The sequence below is a fragment of the Oryctolagus cuniculus genome, chromosome 3 (assembly GCF_964237555.1).
Source record: "Oryctolagus cuniculus chromosome 3, mOryCun1.1, whole genome shotgun sequence".
In the NCBI taxonomy this organism is placed as follows: domain Eukaryota; kingdom Metazoa; phylum Chordata; class Mammalia; order Lagomorpha; family Leporidae; genus Oryctolagus; species Oryctolagus cuniculus.
The window spans coordinates 108433330-108450823 of record NC_091434.1 but is presented as its reverse complement, the minus strand read 5'-3'; the positions used below and the strand labels follow the sequence as shown (position 1 = coordinate 108450823).

The 17494-nt window shown below is 40.6% G+C and overlaps 1 protein-coding gene across 4 annotated transcripts in view; it reads left to right on the top strand.

Moving 5' to 3' along the window:
• The window catches only part of RAB3GAP1 (RAB3 GTPase activating protein catalytic subunit 1), a 117029-nt gene extending 100233 nt beyond the window's left edge, over positions 1-16796 (top strand). For 2 of the 4 annotated variants that reach the window (XM_008258517.4, XM_070071006.1), the window contains 6 exons: positions 5618-5714; positions 5813-5916; positions 6032-6147; positions 11342-11444; positions 14166-14186; positions 15023-16796. In XM_008258517.4, the coding sequence (XP_008256739.1) occupies positions 5618-5714; positions 5813-5916; positions 6032-6147; positions 11342-11444; positions 14166-14186; positions 15023-15259 (678 nt within the window). In that variant the 3' untranslated portion in view covers positions 15260-16796. The remainder of the gene's footprint in view (positions 1-5617; positions 5715-5812; positions 5917-6031; positions 6148-11341; positions 11445-14165; positions 14187-15022) is intronic. The other 2 variants (XM_002712424.5, XM_070071007.1) reach the window with 1 other exon arrangement.
• The last annotated feature ends 698 nt before the right edge of the window (positions 16797-17494 follow it).

Sequence of the window (17494 nt, the reverse complement as noted above, 5' to 3'; positions counted from 1 at the left end):
ATCAGTGATGCTCAAAGTTCGTTAGTAAAAATATTTAAAAAATAAGAGGTTTGGTTTAACAAATTACGGTGTATCCATGTTGTACACTGGTTTGGCTATATCTAAAAACATTTAGAGTTCTGGAGAACGGTGGCCCTTGCCTGATATCAAGTTGTCTAGTGTACCTTCATATTTCTCTAACTCCCCACCCCCCAAAAAAGAAAAAACTCATGATGTTAATAAGTAAACAAATCCATGCCTTCAGTATTACTAGGAGATAGAGATTATAGTGACTTTAAAATTAACAGTAAGTTGAAAAGTCAGCCAAATTCCATTGGCTCTCTCAATGCTGTATAACCCTATGGTTGTAGCAAGTAGCAGCAGAGTCTTAACAAAAAAAGCCAAGATATGCAGAGGACTTAGTCAAAGGATAAAACTGTCCCAGAGAGCACATAACACTAAGTGGCAAATATTCCACAAGGGGAAGGCTTAATGGTTCAACAAGACTGGAAGTAATGCTTTGGAGAGAATCACTTATAGAGGGAAGAAATGATACTCCTTAGAGACAAAGCAGTTGTGGGAAAGAAGGAAATAAGATGAGAAAATTAAGGATTTTGAAGAAATGAAAGAGAAACAAGACAATCAACTTCCTCTGCTCCCGACTGTCCACTAAAGAAACTGCAAAAGAAGGTGCTTCCCAACTAACTGTGACATTACTAGAAGAGAGCAGACCCCCTCCATAAAGAACTACAATAAAAGACAGAAAATCAGCCCTGAAGCAGAAGAAAATTATAACACAACATTCAAACAGTCAAGCAAACAAGCATAGAAGATATGAAAAATAACATTTAATCAAACATACTAAAAACCACGGACAGAAATTTTTACAAAATGAAATCTCAGCTGATTTTAAATCAAAATAAGGAAAAATACAATGTTAAAAATGTTAAAAAATAAAGTATAAGAGGCCCAAGAAAGGATAGATTTCCTAATGATTTTGATTAAATTTAAATATAAAAAGCAGTCATAGCCAAGAGGATAAAAATGAAAGGAATAAAAGGAACTGCAGAGAAAATAGAAGTGAAAGATGAGTAGAAGTAGTTTTCCTTTTACTATTGTCCTTGAAGAAGAAAAAAACACTAAATCAAAAGTAATATTGTTAAATTTAATTTTTATTTATTTGAAAGGCAAAGGGTATGGGGCAGGGGGGTTCCATTTGCTGGTTCACTCTCTAAATGCAACAGCCAGGGCTGGGTCAAGATAAAGCAGGGAACCTGGAACTCCAGTCCAGGCCTCCCATGTGAATAGCTGAGACCCAGATACTACAAGCCATCTCCTCTTGCCTCCCAAGGTGCACATTATCAGGATGCTGTAATGGGAAGCACGTCCAGGACTCAAACCTAATCACTCTAATACACAGTGTGCATGTTCCAAACAGTGTCTTAACCATTGCACCAAACTCTCTATCCCAGAACTAATGTTTAAAACTGCAATAAAAGAAAAATAATAATCTGCATTTTAAAAGGGCTCACCAGGTATGGGGGAAAATTGACCTGGAGTGATCAACTCCAAAATACTTCACTATAAAACTGCTAGACCAGAGGCCAGAGCTGTGGCGTAACAGGTAAACCTGCCACCTGCAGTGCCAGCATCCATATGGGCGTCAGTTCAAGTCCCGGCTGCTCCACTTCCAATCCAGTTCTCTGTTATGGCCTGGGAAAGCAGTAGAAGACGACCCAAGTCTTTGGGTTCAGCCTTGGGCTCCTGCACCTGCGTGAGACCCAGAGGAAGCTCCTCGCTTTGGGTTGGTGCAGCTCCGGCTGTTGCAGCCAATTGGAGAGTGAACCAGCAGATGGAAGACCTCTCTCTCTCTGCCTCTCCTTCTTTGTGTAATTCTGAATTTCAAATAAATCAATCTTACCAAAAAAACAAAAAACAAAACAAAAAAACCTACAGACCATAAGTATTTTTTTAAAAAAATCAGACCCTCCAGACAAAAGATAAAAGTAAGTTACAAGGGCAAGATGTCAGAATTCTCAAAAACAACATATAAAGCAAAGCAACTTGGAGCAACATTTCTAAGAAATCTTAGAAAAAAATGTGTATTTCAAGTAAACAGAAGCAGTCAGCATTGTGGTAAAGCAGATCAAGATGCTAGTTTGAGTCCTGGGTGCTCTGCTTCTGATCCAGCTTTGTGATGATGCACTTGGGAAGGCAGTAGATGATGGTCCAAATGCTTGGGTCTCTGCCACACATGTGGGAAACCTGGATGCTGTTCTTAGTTGCTAAGTTCAGTGTGGCCCAGCCAAAACTATTGCAGGTATTTGGGAATTCAACTGGCAGATGGAGGATTTTTTTTTTTTTTTTTTTTTGACAGAGTGGACAGTGAGAGAGACAGGCAGAGAGAAAGGTCTTCCTTTGCCGTTGGTTCACCCTCCAATGGCTGCTGCGGCCGGCGCACCACGCCAATCCGAAGGCGGGAGCCAGGTGCTTATCCTGGTCTCCTTTATGGGGTGCAGGGCCCAAGGACTTGGGCCATCCTCCACTGCACTCCCTGGCCACAGCAGAGAGCTGGCCTGGAAGAGGGGCATCTGGGACAGAGTCCGGCGCCTCAACTGGGACTAGAACCCGGTGTGCCGGCGCCACAAGGCGGAGGATTAGCCTATTGAGCCGCGGCGCCGGCCGAGGATCTCTCTTACACACACATGCCTCCCTCTCTCTGATGCTCTGCCTTTCAAATAAATACTTAGGAAAAAAGCATTTTCCCGGAGTTTTTGCACATACAGTAATGTATATTTGTGCCCTTCCTAAAGAATCTGCTAGAGCTGCACTGTCCAGAACTATCTGCATTGCTACAAATGTTCTATTATCTACATGCTATCCAAACTAATACCCACTGCCTACATGTGGCTAGTGGTTCCCTTATTAATCATTATTGTGTAGAAAGATGGGTGAACTTCATCCAACTAAGAGATGCTGGGTAAACTTTGGCAAAGAACTGATGGTACACATTTCACTTAAGTTTAGAACTAAATCACAAGTAAGGTAAGAGCATACATAGAATATATAAAAATTAGACTTTAGACAAAATAGAAAAAATGCAACTAAAAAATTGGAACAAAAAAGAAGGGGAGGAAGTCTTTGCAGAATTAGAAATTTATGTAGGTATTCTACGCTTCAGGAGGTGGAGGTGGAGTATAAGCGTGGACTAAACAGAGTAACCTCCTCCAAAAGAGTCCAGCAAACAAAGGAAAGGGAAAGGAGTAACGTAGTATAGTGACAAAACAGACATGACCTTTGCAAGTGGTGTAGGTTAACATCGATAGGGATAAGTCATATTGATAGTGTGTGCTCTTTTTTTTTTGACAGGTAGAGTTATAGACAGTGAGAGAGAGAGAGACAGAGAGAAAGGTCTTCCATTGGTTCACTCCCCAAATGGCTGCTACAGCCGGCACTGTACCAGCCCAAAGCCAGGAGCCAGGTGCTTCCTCCTGGTCTCCCATGCGGGTGCAGGTGTCCAAGCACTTGGGCCATCCTCCACTGCCCTCCCGGGCCACAGCAGAGAGCTGGACTGGAAGAGGGGCAACCGGGACTAGAACCCGGCACCCATATGGGATGCCGGCGCCACAGGTGGAGGATTAGTCAGGTGAGCCACGGCGCCAGCCCAATAGTGTGTACTCTTGATACTGTGTTGACAATGGCTCTTTACCTCTCTGGTCTTCCTCCCAAAATATGTAATTCCAGTTAATCATTGGAAAATATCAGATAAACCCATCTGAGGTACTTTTCACAAAATATTTGATATCCTAGAGGTGTATCTGAAACAGTAAATGTAAAAGCTAAGAAAATGACTACATAAATGTTGACAATATTATTCATAATTGCCAAATGGTGGAGCAAACCCAGATGTCTAGTAACTGATAATTGGGTAAGCAGAGTAGGATTCCAGCCCTACAGTGGAATATTATTGAGCCATAAAAATGAAATCTTAATGTGTGTTGCAACAGGGAGAAACCTTAAAAACCTTAAGAGAAAGAAAACAGAAATTAAAGACTATATATTTCATAAATCTCTTTATATGAAGAGTCCATAATGGGCAAGACTACAGAGAAAGTAGTTTCCAGGAAATAGGAACTAAGCGTGGCACAGGGAAAATGGGGAATGAACCACTTTTGGGTACTGAGTTTCTTGTGGGGGTGAAACCAGTGTTCTGTATTTAGATAATGGTGATTGTATATAAACTTGTTACATATGCCAAAAACCACTGAACTGTGCATTTTAAAGTGGCAAATTTTAAGGTCTGTCTCAGTTTTTAAAAACTAACAGTTTGAGTAAAGTACAGAATTTAACTTGAAAAAGGGAAGAGAGATTATACTTAAAATGTCAGTATTACTAAATACACACTGAAAAACAGTTCGATTAATTGGATTAAAGAGCTGTAACAATGAAAGGCAATGCATGTTTGTTAAGTGGATCCTGTACTTGTGGTGTGTATTACTTAATTTTAAAAAAGTTTATCATACAAGACTCAAAAACCCATATTAAATCATTAAATGAAAAAATAAAGCTATAAAACTATGTCAATTGTTAATTTTTGTTAAAAAATTAATTGCATCCCATTTGTGGCCTAGAAACATATCTGAGAGGATAAATATAAAAATGTGTTGTTCCTTGGGAAGTAGGTGTTCAGGAGAATTTCTGAATAATATTCTCTATTTATGAGGCTCACATTGTGAGATATTACGCATTATGTGTATTACGCATAATTCTGTATTTTTACTACGACATGTAATACAGTTTCCATTTTGGAAAAACAGTAAACCAAAACAAATAAAGCAAGCAAAAAAAAAAATCGTGGAAGGTCACTAACAATGTTTAGAAATACTAAGTGAGAGGGGCCAGCACTGTGGTGCAGCGGATTAATGCTCTGGCCTGAAGCACCAGCATCCCATATGGGCGCCAGTTCAAGACCTGGCTGCTCCACTTCCAATCCAGCTCTCTGCTATGGCCTTGGAAAGCAATGGAAGATGGCCCAAGTCCTTGGGCCCCTTCACCTGCGTAGGAGACCCGGAAGAAGCTCCTGGCTTCAGATTGGCGCAGCTCTGGCCAACTGGGGAGTGAACTATCAGATGGAAGACCTCTCTCTCTCTCTCTCTGCCTCTCCTCCTCTCTGAGTAACTAACATAAATAAATAAATCTTAAAAAATAAAAAAGAAATACTAAGTGAGAAAATCCATAAAATAGCATTTTATATATTTAATATTAATGCCCTTAATATATTATATGGATTAGATATCTTTAAAAACTGGAATGAAAATGCTGTTTATAATTGTTATCTTCAGGTAGCACAATTTACAGTTATTTTCTTTTCCTAATTAGCATATATTACATATGGAGGCAGAAATTAGGAAACTTGTCATAATTATTAATGACTGATGTTCTTAGGTGCTTTCAGCAACATTATTCTTATCTTTGGGAGTAGCAGCTGTGTAACTGGTTGAGGAGGGGTAGGTACTAAGAGAGCTATCTACTCTCCTGTTACAGAAGTGAGTTAGTGGTTGAAGATTTTCACTTATATGACTGCTTCCTTCTCTTGACACCTGAATTGGTTATTTATGTAATGTTGTGGCTCCTTCAGGTGCTGCACTACCTAGCAATCCAGAAACCTGCAGACCTTGCCCGACACCTGTTACCCTGTGTGATTCATGCAGCTGTACTCAAGGTAAAGGAAGAAGGTAAATGTCTTATTTGATTAGTCATTAGTTCATTTCCAAAATAAAAGTTTATTTAACTTAAGGTATTTAATACTGACTTTGATCTTTTTTAAAAATAGAAAGTCTGGAAAACATTTCTTCTGTTAAGAAGATTATAAAGCAGATAATATCCCATTCCAGTAAAGTTTTGCACTTCCCTAATCCAGAAGACAAGAAATTGGAAGTAAGTTTGATGTAGTATCACAGTCTTACCAAGCATTTACCCTTCTTGGAAATAATTATTTTAAAGATATTTTTTGCTGTCTTTCAATATATATCTCTCCCTTTCCCACTGTTAGGAAATCATTCATCAAATTACTAATGTAGAAGCTATCATTGCTAGAGCCCGATCACTGAAAGCCAAGTTTGGAACTGAGAAATGTGAACAGGAAGAAGAAAAGGAAGATCTTGAAAGGTAATTAATTGCTATTTGGTTAATTGAGTTTTGCCTGTGGTGGAAAAAGCCGCCACCTTTTGTAGAAAAATTGTAGAGCTCACAGTTTTGTTTGAAGTAAGAATTAACTAGAAATGCACCAAGATGGGAGAACAGGGAGGGAGCTTACTGCTGTAGTCTAGGGGAAGATAGTTTAAAAACTTGGAGAGAGTGGAATCTCAGGGAAGAGTTAGGGAGAAGAGGGCAGAGGAAACTCCATGCAGATTAGAGGGACGCCATAGACTTACCTTGAGGGCATGGATGTGCACATCTCAGGACCCCAGCAGCTGAGAGCCTCAGCACCAGCTTTGGAGAGTAAGGTGAGACCAGACTGCATCAGCTCAACCCACTGGAGATAAAGCTGTGGGAAGAGCCTGGCATGAGTCTGGTTTGGAGCCCTGTAGGGGAGAGTATACCTGCCAACCTAAGGGGGATTAAAAAAGGATCACATTTCTCTCTCCAACAACCCAGCACCAGTTTCCTATAACTAGCTGAGAGTGGGCAGGTGCCATTTTGGACATACGTTAACAGCTGCACCAGCTGTTGTCCACATGGCCAACAACCAGCTGAGAGGAGATGCCTAAGTCTGGCTGGGAGAATTGACAGGGGACTAGGTGCTCGTGATGTGAGAGCCTTGTGTTCTAGGACTGTGAAAACACTGTGGCTGCCTGTGAGGGCACAGGGTATGGCTGGGTCTTTGGGCAGTCACTGTGGGCAGCTCCATACTCTCAGGGCTCCCCAATTCCCTGGTGAGGGTCATTGCTGTAAGATTTGTGCTCACACCAAGGACTGCACAGATCTTTGTGTGGTTCTTGTGGCAGCACAGATGAATATTGTACCCACTGGGTTAGTACCCAGGCATTGGTCTTCTTGGAGGAGAGGAGGCAAACGTGAGACTGTGCCAACAGATCTGAACAAACCTCCCCTCTGGCAAAAAAATAAATAAAAGATTTACCACACCCTATTTGGGAATCACCTTGGACACTCCCCTCACCCAGCATATGCCTCTGGGTATTCACTGAAAGACCAGACACTCCACTAATCCACAGGGGAAAAATAAATCAACAAGTGTCTTCACAAATGCTTAAAAATAAACACAACATTTCAAGAAACAAGAATAAGAAAGACAGTGTGATTTCCCCCCAAAAGAACACAACAACACTAAAATACTAGAATGTGAAAATGAAGAGATTGAAGAAATGCCAGAAACAGAATTCAAAATATTGATCATAGGATTACTTAGAAGTAATCAGAAGCAAATCCATGAACTTAAAGAAATCCATACATGACATGAAAGAAATTTTTTTCTCATGAAATTGAGATTTTAAAGAGAAATTTAAACAAATTTGGAAATGAAGAATTCAGTAGTTCAAATAAAAAAATGTGGTAGAAAGCTGTAACAGAATAAGTGAGGTAGAAGAAAATACCCAAGTTAGAAAACAGATCTCTGGAAATTTTGCAATTAGACCAAAAAAGAAGTAGAAATTAGAAAACTAAAAAACAGTGTTGACGATCTATAGGATACTATCAAGGCCGGCGCCGCAGCTCAATAGGCTAATCCTCTGCCTGCGGCGCCGGCACACCGGGTTCTAGTCCTGGTCGGGGTGCCAGATTCGGTCCTGGTTGCTCCTCTTCCAGTCCAGCTCTCTGCTGTGGCCTGGAAGTGCAGTGGAGGATGGCCCAAGTCCTTGGGCCCTGCACCTGCAAGGGAGACCAGGAGAAGCACCTGGCTCCTGGTTACGGATCTGAGCCGCGTGCTGGCTGCAATGCAGCGGCCATTGAGGGGTGAACCAACGGAAAAAGGAAGACCTTTCTCTCTCTCTCTCTCTCTCTCTCTCTCTCTCTCTCTCTCACTGTCCACTCTGCCTGTCAAAAAAAATAAAAATAAAAAAAAAAGGATACTATCAAGTGACCCAACATACAGGTCTTAAGAGTTCCTGAAGGCGTGGAAAGAGAAAGGATTAGAAGGCCTTTACAGTGAAATAATTACAGAAAATTTCACTAATTTGGAGAAAGAATGGTACGTCCAAGTACAGGAAGCACTTTGGACACCTAATAGACATGACCAGAAAAAATTCTCACCATGACACATTTTGTCAAACATTAAAACATAAAGAAAAGATTCTAAAATGTGCACAAGAGAAATGTCAAATTACTTTCAGAGGATCTCCAATTAGACTAACAGACTTATCAGAAACCCTACAGGCTAGGAGAGTATACTAAACCCTGAAAAGCTCTCATGTATGAATGAAGGTAAAATAAAGGCCTTCTATAACAAACAGAAATTGAAAGAATTTGTCACCACATGTCCACTCCTACAAAAGATGCTTAAGGATGGGCTACACACAGAAACATGGTCATCACTGTGAAAGAACGTGAAGGCCGAAAATCTCCCAGTAAAAGTACAGAAGAAATCCAAAGTAAACAGTAGGAATATTTATGGGAAAATGGCAGGGCAAAGTCATTACTTGTCCATAGTCACCTTGAATATAAATAGCTTCAACTCTCCAATTAAAAGATAAAGACTGGTAGAATGGAAAAAAATCTATTTGCTGCCTATAAAAATACATCTCACCAACAAAGATACACATAGACTTAAAGTGAAAAGATGGAAAAAGATATTCCATGCTAACAGGAAACAAAAGAGAGCTGATACAGCCATTCTAATATCAGACAAAATAGACTTTAACACAAAAACTGTTAAAAGGGACAAAGAAGGGCATTATGTAATGATTTATGGATCAATTCAAGAAAATGTGACTATAATAAATGTATCAGTACCCACCTGGTTATTTAAAAGAAATGTCAATGGATCTAAAGGGAGACATAGACTCCCCTACAGTAATGGGGGACTTCAATACCCAACTTTCAGCAATGGACAGATCAACCAAACAGAAAATCAGCAAAGAGACAACAGTTAATCGACACTACAGATCAAACAGACCTAATGGATATCTATAGAACTTTTCATCCTACAGTTGCAGAATACACATTATTCTCACCAGTGTATGGAACTTTATCTAGGATAGACCACATGCTAGGCCATAAAGCATGTCTTAGCAAATTCAAAAAAAAAATCTAAATCGTACCATGCATCATCTCTGACTACAATAGAATGAAGCTAGAAACCAGTAACTCAAGAATCTCTAGAACATGTGGGAACACTTGGAGACTGAGCAACGTGTTCCTGAATGAACAGTGGCTCATAGAAAGAGAAATCAAAAATTGTTGATTTTTGTATAATATTTGTTGAGCTCTTAGTGTAGGGTTAATCTCATGTGTATAAAGTTAATTGAAAATAGATCTTAGTAAAAAATAAGAATTGGGAATAGGAGAGGGAAGAAGGATGGGAGTAGGGGTAGGAGGGTAGATATAGTGGGAAGAATCACTGTGTTCTCTTAAAGTTGTACTTAAGTCCATGAAGTTCGTATATCTTAAAAGGTTTCTGGGGGAAAACAAACATCTCAAACATCTGATTCATGCTCAAAAAGAAAAGTTTACTAGTGACAGAGAAATACTTAATTATCATAGGATTCAACCTTTCATAGTTTGAGTCTCTCCTAGATGTTTCCATTTCTCCCACTTTGAGAAATTTTCTACTGGAGCCTCGTTTTCTAGGGACTCCTTTGTTTGCTCTTGGGCAGGTGGTACCTGAAGTACCCTGCAGAAGAGCTGTTCTGTTATTCACAGTACCTCCAAACTGTACTTTCAGCTCTCACCATTCCTTCTGGACTAATGTGGGGTGTTCTTAAGCTATGTAACTCTGCACTGGTCCTGTTTTATTTTAAAGCAAGATTTATAGCAGAGGTGTGTATCTTATGGACCTTGCAAAAATGTTTTGAAAGAGTGGCCAGATGGCTTCTCCCAGGTAAGGCAAAGGATTGAAGTAGTCTTTACTCTCTGTGATATGCACGCCATTTCCAACAGAGCTTGTGTTGGCGAGTCCATTTTCTGCCCATGTTTTTTGAAAGGACAATGTTTTACTGCACGATCAAGTATTTCAAAATTAGCTTGTCCAGTTGCTTGAATTTGTCATCTTCATCAGCCTTCCATGAGAAACAGTTTGATGATAAATAATATATGATAAGACATTTTCTATAGTTTTTTTTTTTTTTTTTTTTTTTTTTTTTTGACAGGCAGAGTGGACTGTGAGAGACAGAGAGACAGAGAGAAAGGTCTTCCTTTGCCGTTGGTTCACCCTCCGATGGCCGCCGCAGCCAGCGCGCTGCGGCCGGTGCACAGCGCTGATCTGATGGCAGGAGCCAGGTACTTATCCTGGTCTCCCATGGGGTGCAAGGGCCCAAGCACTTGGGCCTTCCTCCACTGCACTCGCGGGCCATAGCAGAGAGCTGGCCTGGAAGAGGGGCAACCGGGACAGAATCCGGTGCTGTGACCAGGACTAGAGCCCGGTGTACCGGCGCCGCAAGGCGGAGGATTAGCCTAGTGAGCCGTGGCGCCAGCCATTTGCTATAGCTTTTAACAAGTTCTTGTTTGAATTTTCTTTTATTGAGTGAAAATTTCTCCCAGCCTGCTTTGCTCTGGAGAATTCCTTGCTTTTCAAAGAGAAGCAGCTCTAATCAAGGGAATTGTTTTTAAAATAGCAGTATGAATTAGTGAACAGGTGGTGTAAGCTTGGCGGCACTGTGCCTTCAACTGTTGGTACCACCATACATTTCATCTGTGTTAAGCTTGTAAGTATAGCATTCCCAGCACAAAATGGCACAAGTTAAAATTGCGGCATTGCCCAGCAAAACATATTTTATGCAGTACACACACATGTATACACCCCTTAAAGAAACAAAAACAAAAAATTGGATCATTGCTTTGTTGGATAAATAAAACTTGATTTCTGTTGTCCGATATGTTTTTTGATCTTTCATTTAGTGGAGGATTTTCTAAGCTTCTAGTCTGAAGAAAAAGTACTGTTTTTCTCTTTGAGGGAGATAGGCTTTTAAAAAAATGTATAAGAACAGTTGAAAAAGTAGGAATATTATCAGCAGAGTCAATTTTCATTCCAAATGTTAATCTGTCCTTTTATAAAAATATAAAATCTCTTCTCCAGCCTTAGTAGGTGTTGCTAGGATCAATTTGAAGATTTGTCTACAAAATACCAGGGATAGTGCATGCATGTGACTTTGACAGCTTGTTCTCCAGCCTTCCATTGCCTCTCTCTCAGGTTTGTGAACTGCCTCTTGGAGCAACCTGAAGTGTTAGTCTCCGGAGCAGGAAGAGGACACGCTGGCAGGATCATTCACAAGCTGTTTGTGAATGCGCAGAGGGTATGTGAGGTTCCTCCCTGACTCTCGTGATCTCTCGGCCTCATATCAGGAAGATGCTGTTTTGAGTCCTACATGGACTTAGTCTAAGTCTGGGTGTTGAACTGAGAACTGAAGAAACAATGACTCTGACTTCGGAATCTTTGAAATTCATTGGTTTGTATATACATGTTTGAGTAAAATGATAAGTATACGTATTAGAAGGGTCTGAAGTCTGTTATAGAAGCCAGGAGGGACTCAGCAGTGATGAGATGTGCTGTGGGAAAAAATGTTTACAAGTTTCAAATCAGAATAGTGTTCAGTTTCTCCATTTTTTTCCCAGCGTACTGTAAAGTAGATTCGTAACTCAGTTTGAATTGTAAATTTAACTAGTCTTATAATGGTGAAGAGGTATAACTTTAGGATTCCTAGAAAGGAAGAGGAAAATTTCAGATGTTTAGTAGGACTATGGAAATGTGGGCTTCTGCATAGACAGAAGCTGAATGTGAAAAGTTACCTTCCTCATTACCTCTACTGTGCAAATAGAGGTTTTTAAGTGATACAAACCTTGATAACTGGTTATACAGTGTTGGCATCCCACACTGGATTCTCATGCCAGAGTTCATTCATATGAGGAATTTGGTAAGGTACTATAATGTATATTAAATACAGAGTTCCCTTTACCTGGCCCTGTGATACCAGAATGACTCAGTTTTGAGAGTGTAATACTCGGAGTCAAGTACAATAAATAATTTCTATTGGTTTATATATGGAATAACAATTTCATAATCCCTGTCAGTTTGGTGTGGAGTGCATCATTTATATTCAAAATCATAGCCAAATAAACTGATCTGCATTTTTAGCAAGAGCTAAAAACACATTTATGATAGCTCCCTAATTTAAGAATTTCGCATTAAAAATCAGAAAGTATTTTTCTTTATACTAGGCTTCTGGAAAACAATTAGTGCTTAATTTATTTTTGTCTTTGACATCAAACCAAGAACTGAGTTTGTTTTCATGTCCTTTAATAACTGTGCCAGCTCACTGCCAAGATACTTACAAGCACATTTCCTAGTATTGTAAAAACTTTTTCCTCTGGTCAGTTTTGAAAACTTATGTTAAGATTTAAAATCTAAAGTATCTTACGTTTTTAGTGCTGAGAGTGTTACTTGTTTTGGGTATAATGGTAAGCAAAATTACTTTCCCCAAAATGGAAATAGCCTTCCTTCTTGCTTCCCTGACAGTAAGTAGAGGCTCAATATAGAAGTTTTAAAAGGGGCAGGCATTTAGCCTAGCAGTCACAATGTCCCATGTTCCACATCAGAGTACTTGGGTTCCATTCCCAGCTCTGGATCCTGACTCCAGCTTCTTGCTAATGTAGACCTAGCACACAGCAAGTGATGCCAAAGTGATTCTGCCACCTATGTGAGCGACCTGGTGTCCCCAGCTCCTAGGTTTGGCTTGCCCTGGCACTGGCCATTGCGAGCAGTTAGGAAAAGAAGCAGTGCAAAGGGAGCTCTTTCTGCCACTCAAATAAGTTTTAGAAAATGTTACTTGGTGGCTGGCGCCACAGCTCTCTAGGTTAATCCTCCTCCTGCGGCGCCGGCACCCCGGGTTCTACTCCCGGTTGGGGCACTGGATTCTGTCCCCGCTGCTCCTCTTCCAGTCCAGCTCTCTGCTGTGGCCCAGGAGGGCAGTGGAGGATGGCCCAAATGCTTGGGCCCTGTACCCGCATGGGAGACCAGGAGAAAGTACCTGGCTCCTGGCTTCAGATCAGCATGGCACGCTGGCTGCAGCGCGCTGTCCATAGCGGCTATTTGGGGGGTGAACCAATGGAAGGAAAACCTTTCTGTCTCTAACTCTGTCAAAAAAAAAAAAAAAAAAAAGGTACTTGGTAACAGAAAATCATAAAGAATTCATATAATTTCATTATCCAATGACAGTCATGTAACATGTAACATCTAATATATACATGGTTATTTTTATAACAATAAGTATAGTTTACTATTTCTATTTAATATTCATAAAATAGCTAAGTCACTAAACATAGGAGTGTGTCATCTTTTCAATGTATAGTTTATATCCTTTAATGGGTACTGAAATTGTACATTGATTCCATGTTACATAATTTAAACAGGCTTCTCAGTCAATGTTTTTAGGGAAAACAAAGTTTTTTCACCTAACTGTCCATAATTGGCACTATATCAATTTTAGTAAAAAATATTCAGATTTTAGCATTTAAAAAGATGTGATTACATTTCAGTGAGAATTTACAGCAAGTAGTAATTTTATATATTTAGATCCTTAAAATTATAATTTATAATGAACTTAATCATGATTATAAGTGTCTGTGGTATGTATATATATTTAAATGGCATTCAGTAAAGAAACAGTTGAATTGTTTCAGTCTTGCTAACTTGAATAACACACACCTATTAAATTCACTAGATTAATCTTTTTCAAGACATGACATTTTTAGCATCTTGACGTTAAAGAAATTCCTCATTAAATGATCCTGCATGGCACCGGTTGACCCACCAGGTGCATGGGGAGTGGGAAGTGTCTGCTCTGTTTGACAGCTTGGTGTGATTTTGTCCATTCTGAACTTTCTTTTGGTAGAATCATTCGTGTTACTCAATGTAGTGCATGCTGTCTCAGAAATAACCTCAGACTCTCTCCTCCAGCCCTTTAAAACCATCTTGCTTGTTTCCCTTTCATCACTGTTTCTTTTCTCACTTTCTCAAGCTGACTGAATCTTCTGATGAGGTAACAAAATAGCCTTTGTCCTCGTAGTTCCTTGTTCACTCCCATCTCCTCTAACATCATAAGGTCATTGAAGCCAATCACCTCTTAACAGTCTGGATTTGGCATAACCATTCTGGCTGATGTCTATTTAGCTTAACATGATTTCATGTTTCCATTGCCAAAACAAATTTTTTTCCAAATAGATGCTATTGTGCTAGAAGTAATCAGAGTTATAAATGAAGGCTGTATTTTAATATAGTTTAGTGAAAAAAATAGATGCCTTTACTATCGAGAACTTCTCTTTTGTGGCTGTGGCTATTTGGACCTCTCCCTTCTTCATCACATTAAATGCTGCCCAGCAAACAAAACCAGCACCCCCGCTTTAATTTGGCAAGTGAATCTTAAAAGGAATTGACTAGAAAAATCGAGATAAAAATCATTCCAGACTCTGGAGAAAAACAGTTCCTCACTGGGCTGAGGGTGTGAGACTTGGACATGTTCACTGCTAGAAGACTTAGTAGCAACCTGTACATTCCCATGATCTCCTTGCATCACGTGTCTGAACATGGCCCTCACTTGTCAGCGAGATTGCCTGGCAGTGTGTATCCTTTCCATCCCTGCGCTGCGCCTAGCTGTTCACGCAGTAATTGAAGCTTCTTGCATTTTCTGTGTTGCATTGTGTGGTTTTTTGTTTTGTTTTGTTTTGTTTTGTTTTTTAGTAACACATAGCTGACTGCATTCCTGTGTAATGTAGGTTGTTTTTATGTTATTACGTTTTCTCATGTGTCCCGCCAAGTATCTGAATTTAACATTTGACGTGCTTTTGAATTCAGTTCTTGCATTTGTTTCTCTTGAAGGCTGCAGCCATGGCTCCACCAGAGGAGGAATTAAAGAGAATGGGCATCCCAGAAGAAAGGCGGCAGAACTCCGTGTCAGACTTCCCGCCGCCTGCTGGCCGGGAGCTGATTTTGCGTGCCACCGTGCCGCGGCCTGCTCCATACTCCAAAGCTCTACCCCAGAGGATGTACAGCGTTCTCACCAAGGAGGACTTTAGACTTGCAGGTGCCTTTTCCTCTGATACCTCCTTCTTCTAATTCTAGCAAGACCTCACTGGGGGCTTCGGAGATGGCGCTGCTTTGCTCTGCGGTCGAGTGTACCAGGGATGACCTTTGAGGCCTTCGCGATGGCGCCGTCTGGTGGAGTGATCAGGAATCACACCAGCATCTGAAGGACTTCCCCACCCCGAAGCTTGAGCTCTTGTGTCTTGGTAGGGGCAGAGGAAATGGGCTGGAGCTGCTGGGAGATTTCTGCCCCGAAGAGCGGATATTTGTGCATGGGGGGGACAGGCCCAGCAGAGGCACTCTGCCTGCACTCAGGTGGGATCGCATTCACGTCGTTCTCACAGCACCAGGTACACTACCAGAGTGCAGGTAGGCACTTGGTGGTTACACGTATTAGTATCAGGTGTGCAAGTAGAGCTCTGTCAGTTCTGTGAGGTGTCTGGATATTTGGGTGGTAGCTTTTAATTCCAGAATACATGTTTTTAAAATACTAGAAGACATTCTGTTTATTCAATCACCTGGTGGTCACCCTTATGCTGATTGACTTGATGAACATTTTGAATATTCTAGAAGAAGCCCTAGGATTTCAGTTTATTTTTCCATTAACTGTAATCTAAATGTATTCCTACATGTTAAATATCACTGCAAATTAGTTTTATATATATCTTGTAAGAAGTGTTTTAATTTTCCTTGTGGTGGTGGTGTCCCTTCCCTGACTACACAGTGTGCTTTCTCTTCATGCTGCTGGCCATGTATTTAATGAAGCAGATCTGAGCACATGCAAAACATCCAGCCTGGGTACCTAGAGACTATCATGTAGTTAGCGTCCTGTGCTTAATGTGCTAATGTCCTGAGTAGAAGATTGCCTTAATGCTCTGTTTTTGTATTGTAGTTCAAATGAAGATAATCTGTGTATGGGAATGTGTAGCATCAGAGTAAGGGTGACTGCACCATACTTCTCGTTAAGTGAGGGTCAGGATGTGTTCAGTCTGTGTTGCTGTATGATCTTTTTTGTAGTCTCCAATTATTTTTAGGCCTAAGATTCCTACTCTAATCCAAAGTAAAAAATAGTTAGACTGAAGCATAAACTTCGCTTGTGTAACTTTGAAGAACTGATAGAGCTGTGCAAACTTATATTTTTGTAAACAAAAATACACACAATACATGTATGTAGGAGGGTTCTTCACAAAGTTCATGGCTAGTGGAATAAATTCATCTGTTTTGATGCAAGAAAATTGAAACCCATGCATTTAAGGGGTTTTCACAGAGTTCATGGGAAATGTGTATTATGAAAAAACTATGCAGGATTGCAAATTTTTTTGCCCCAAAATAAACTTTGCCGTGAATATGTTGAATTTCTGTCATATACATGAAGTAGGCAAGGCCCTGGCTGGTCTCACTGCTGCTGGCAAACTCCATAGTCGCAGACCTGAGGACTGAGCACTGGACCAAGTAGAAACCGTTTGCTCTTGTTACGTCAAGAGGGTGTTAACCCAAAAATCCGACAGCCCAGAGTCTGGGCTTTAAAAAGGCTTTGTGAGTCTATAATAAAAAGGAGTGCATTACTGTCTGTGGCCGTTTTTCTTACTTTCTTCTCTCTGGTGGACATTCAGTCTCATTTCACTTAGTTTTGTGCTGAGTCTCACAAAAATAATGGTCAAGAACATCCTATGTGTGCTGATTTTGAATGGCACCTGGTGGTTTACAGATCCGTAGGGTACAGTGTGTATGTGACCTTCAGCATGAGCATACAGCGTGCAGTGGTCAGCTCAGGGCCAGGATTCCTACCTCTAAGGCAGCCGCTCCATGTTATCTTACTATAGTTAAGTGCCTGTGTATTTCACAGGTATTTAAGTACCTACTTTGTATCAGGTTCTATACTAGGCAGTGAAGATAAAATCAAAATTCTTATTCAGACGGAAAATGACATTTCACTGCCATCAAATGTCGAGTATCGTCAACTCAGCTGTGAAGTGGAGCCTCAACATTTCTCATACAAACCCATTCATTCACTTACTAACAATGGAGTAATACATGCAGTGATGGATGAAGTTTTTACCTGAGGCTTTGGGGATTAGGAAAATCACCCAAGATGCTCGAATTTCTGGATTGAGGCCAGAGCAGGAGCTTCCCAAGCAGCAGGAAGTGTAGTGCACGGTTTACCGGGAGCCCCGGAACACCTGTGGTCTCGGCTGTGCTCCTGTTCCTGATAAAAAGCAGGCTCGATTCCCTGCCCCTTCCGTCTAGACCCAGCACTGTCGTTGCTCA